This window comes from Pinus tabuliformis, chromosome 4_1, assembly GCF_031772625.1.
Source record: "Pinus tabuliformis cultivar Carrire ecotype Pingquan chromosome 4_1, CPIR1, whole genome shotgun sequence".
NCBI classification, from domain to species: Eukaryota; Viridiplantae; Streptophyta; class Pinopsida; order Pinales; family Pinaceae; genus Pinus; species Pinus tabuliformis.
In genome coordinates this window covers 581,763,489-581,765,526 of record NC_142303.1, presented here as the reverse complement: position 1 = coordinate 581,765,526, position 2,038 = coordinate 581,763,489, and the positions used below count along the sequence as shown (strand labels likewise).

Sequence of the window (2,038 nt, the reverse complement as noted above, 5' to 3'; positions counted from 1 at the left end):
AAATAAGCTTGTTCATTTCCAAATAAAAACTTTATAATAGAGTTTTTAGAGTTTTTATATTTTGAATTTAGAAAATATATAAACAAATGAAATCCAAGAAAAAAAAAATAGTTTTTAATTTTTAAATATACATATATTACATTATATTTTAATATTAATCATTTTATTATTATTTTGTTTTAACTATTTCAACAATAATATATATACTTTATAATTATCATTTTATAAAAAAAATCAAAATAAGAAGCCAGCATTGTTATTTAAATTTTTTAAATAATTATAGAATTATACAATTTAATATGATATGACCTATCCCTGTGCTAGTTACGAATAGCTTAGTCTCATTTATACACAAATGACCTTTTCACCTTAATGTATAGACCATTTCAATCAAATTAGATTGTGTTTTTATTATTATTTAAAATAAGTTTATAAATGAATATAACAAGATAAAATACCTTTAACTAACTTAAATTCTATAATCCAAGTTCAAATTTTTAAAAATCTTTATTATTTTTTAAAGTAATCGGAAAAAACCATTTTATCACCAAGCCTTTATTAGCAATAGAAATCACTCTGGTAAAATCTCAGGGCTTTGTAATTAAAATAGTTAAAGATCTGTAAATTAGAAAATTCATAGTATTGAAAAGAGTTCAAAATAAACTTACTACTGAATACTAGTGAAATTATTGCAAATAGATTCTAAACACAAAACTCCAGAAACCAGAGTTAATAGATTCTAAACACCAAAACTCCAAAGACCAGAGTTAAGTGATGAGACTTACTTTCATATTACTTATATCCAAATAAAATACTACTGGACTATAGATCACGACTTTGAAGACTTTAGAAGCCCCGCTCAACTGCTCGTGGAACCCACCACCTACGGCAGTTACTTTTACCTGTCCTCAAATATTCTGCCGCGTACTGACTTGGGAGTCTTGCCGACGCGTTGAAAGTTGAAACGCGCCGCCGCCCGCGTAGCGCTGCTCTTCTTCTGCACAAAGCACACGATTTATATGTGTCGGCTCTCACTCATTCACGCCAAATCCTCTGAACCCGTGACTTTTGATTTTTCACTAACAAGAAACCGAAGGCTCCCATTGCCAATTCGATTCCGCTTCCCTTCTATACGTATCACAGATAGTTTACGAAGGCTGTCAAATATAAAGGTATGTCATGAATTATCGAAACGACTCACTGACGATGATGACACTGCATGTGTTATATTTGTAGAAAATGGTGCTGAAAGTGGCGATCGAGGACGAGAAAAGCAAGAGAAGGGCAATGACAGCTGTTGAAGGTAAACAATCAATCCAATATTTTATGCATTGCAATTCTACGTTTTTAGTAGTGATATCATATTGCAATTCTGGGTTTTGAGTAGTGATATGATATTTGATTGCAGGCGTAGAGTCTGTTGCAGCTGATATGCAGCGGAGGGCGATAACTGTGATCGGAGAAGCAGATCCCGTGGTTCTGGCAAAGAAACTGATGAAACTTGGATTCAGAGAGCAGCTGAGCGTGGGTCCTGCCAAAGAAGAGAAGGTGGCTGCAGAGACTCCGACAGTTGTGTATCATCATCAAGTGAAACCCCATTATGGGTACGGGCCTTATGAAGGATACTCATCATCTACTGTCGTGAGAGGTGAGGATCCCAATGGCTGCACCATCTGTTAGATCTATCTCGTCCTCTTTCTTCTTTATGGGGGAAAGTATGAGCATGGGGTGACAACTGGTGGTCTCATAGGAATTTCAGTAGACTTTAAAAGCTGTTTGTAATGCTGCAGCAGCTGGGAATTAGTTACTTTCAGAGGTAATGGGACAATGGCGGATTACTTACCTTCATTAACTATACAGATACATGTACTAGGCCTGCAGGTATTAAGGTCTCCTTTCATGGAATGGGAACATTTTCGTATTAACGTCTCCTGTTTTTGAAAAATGATGCATTTTAGATGGGAAGATTCAACAATTATGAATGAAAATGGTGTACAATATCACCATCAAATCCAATCCAAACAAATTGGGTACCAAA

At 34.5% G+C, this 2,038-nt stretch overlaps 1 protein-coding gene across 1 annotated transcript; it reads left to right on the top strand.

Annotated features, from left to right (window-relative positions):
* The first annotated feature begins 1,236 nt into the window (after window positions 1–1,236).
* Window positions 1,237–1,808, top strand: LOC149177277 (heavy metal-associated isoprenylated plant protein 12-like). Its single transcript, XM_089423361.1, has 2 exons — window positions 1,237–1,303; window positions 1,409–1,808. Exons 1-2 carry the CDS (start codon window positions 1,240–1,242, stop codon window positions 1,678–1,680), a joined length of 336 nt encoding a protein of 111 aa, XP_089279487.1. The 5' UTR covers window positions 1,237–1,239; the 3' UTR covers window positions 1,681–1,808.
* Window positions 1,809–2,038: the final 230 nt, after the last annotated feature.

Bases quoted from the DNA above. Each gene is read 5' to 3' on its own strand.
- LOC149177277 (XM_089423361.1), top strand. From the start codon at position 1,240: ATGGTGCTGAAAGTGGCGATCGAGGACGAGAAAAGCAAGAGAAGGGCA. The intron at 1,304-1,408 runs GTAAACAATCAA...ATTTGATTGCAG, and splicing joins GGCAATGACAGCTGTTGAAG to GCGTAGAGTCTGTTGCAGCT.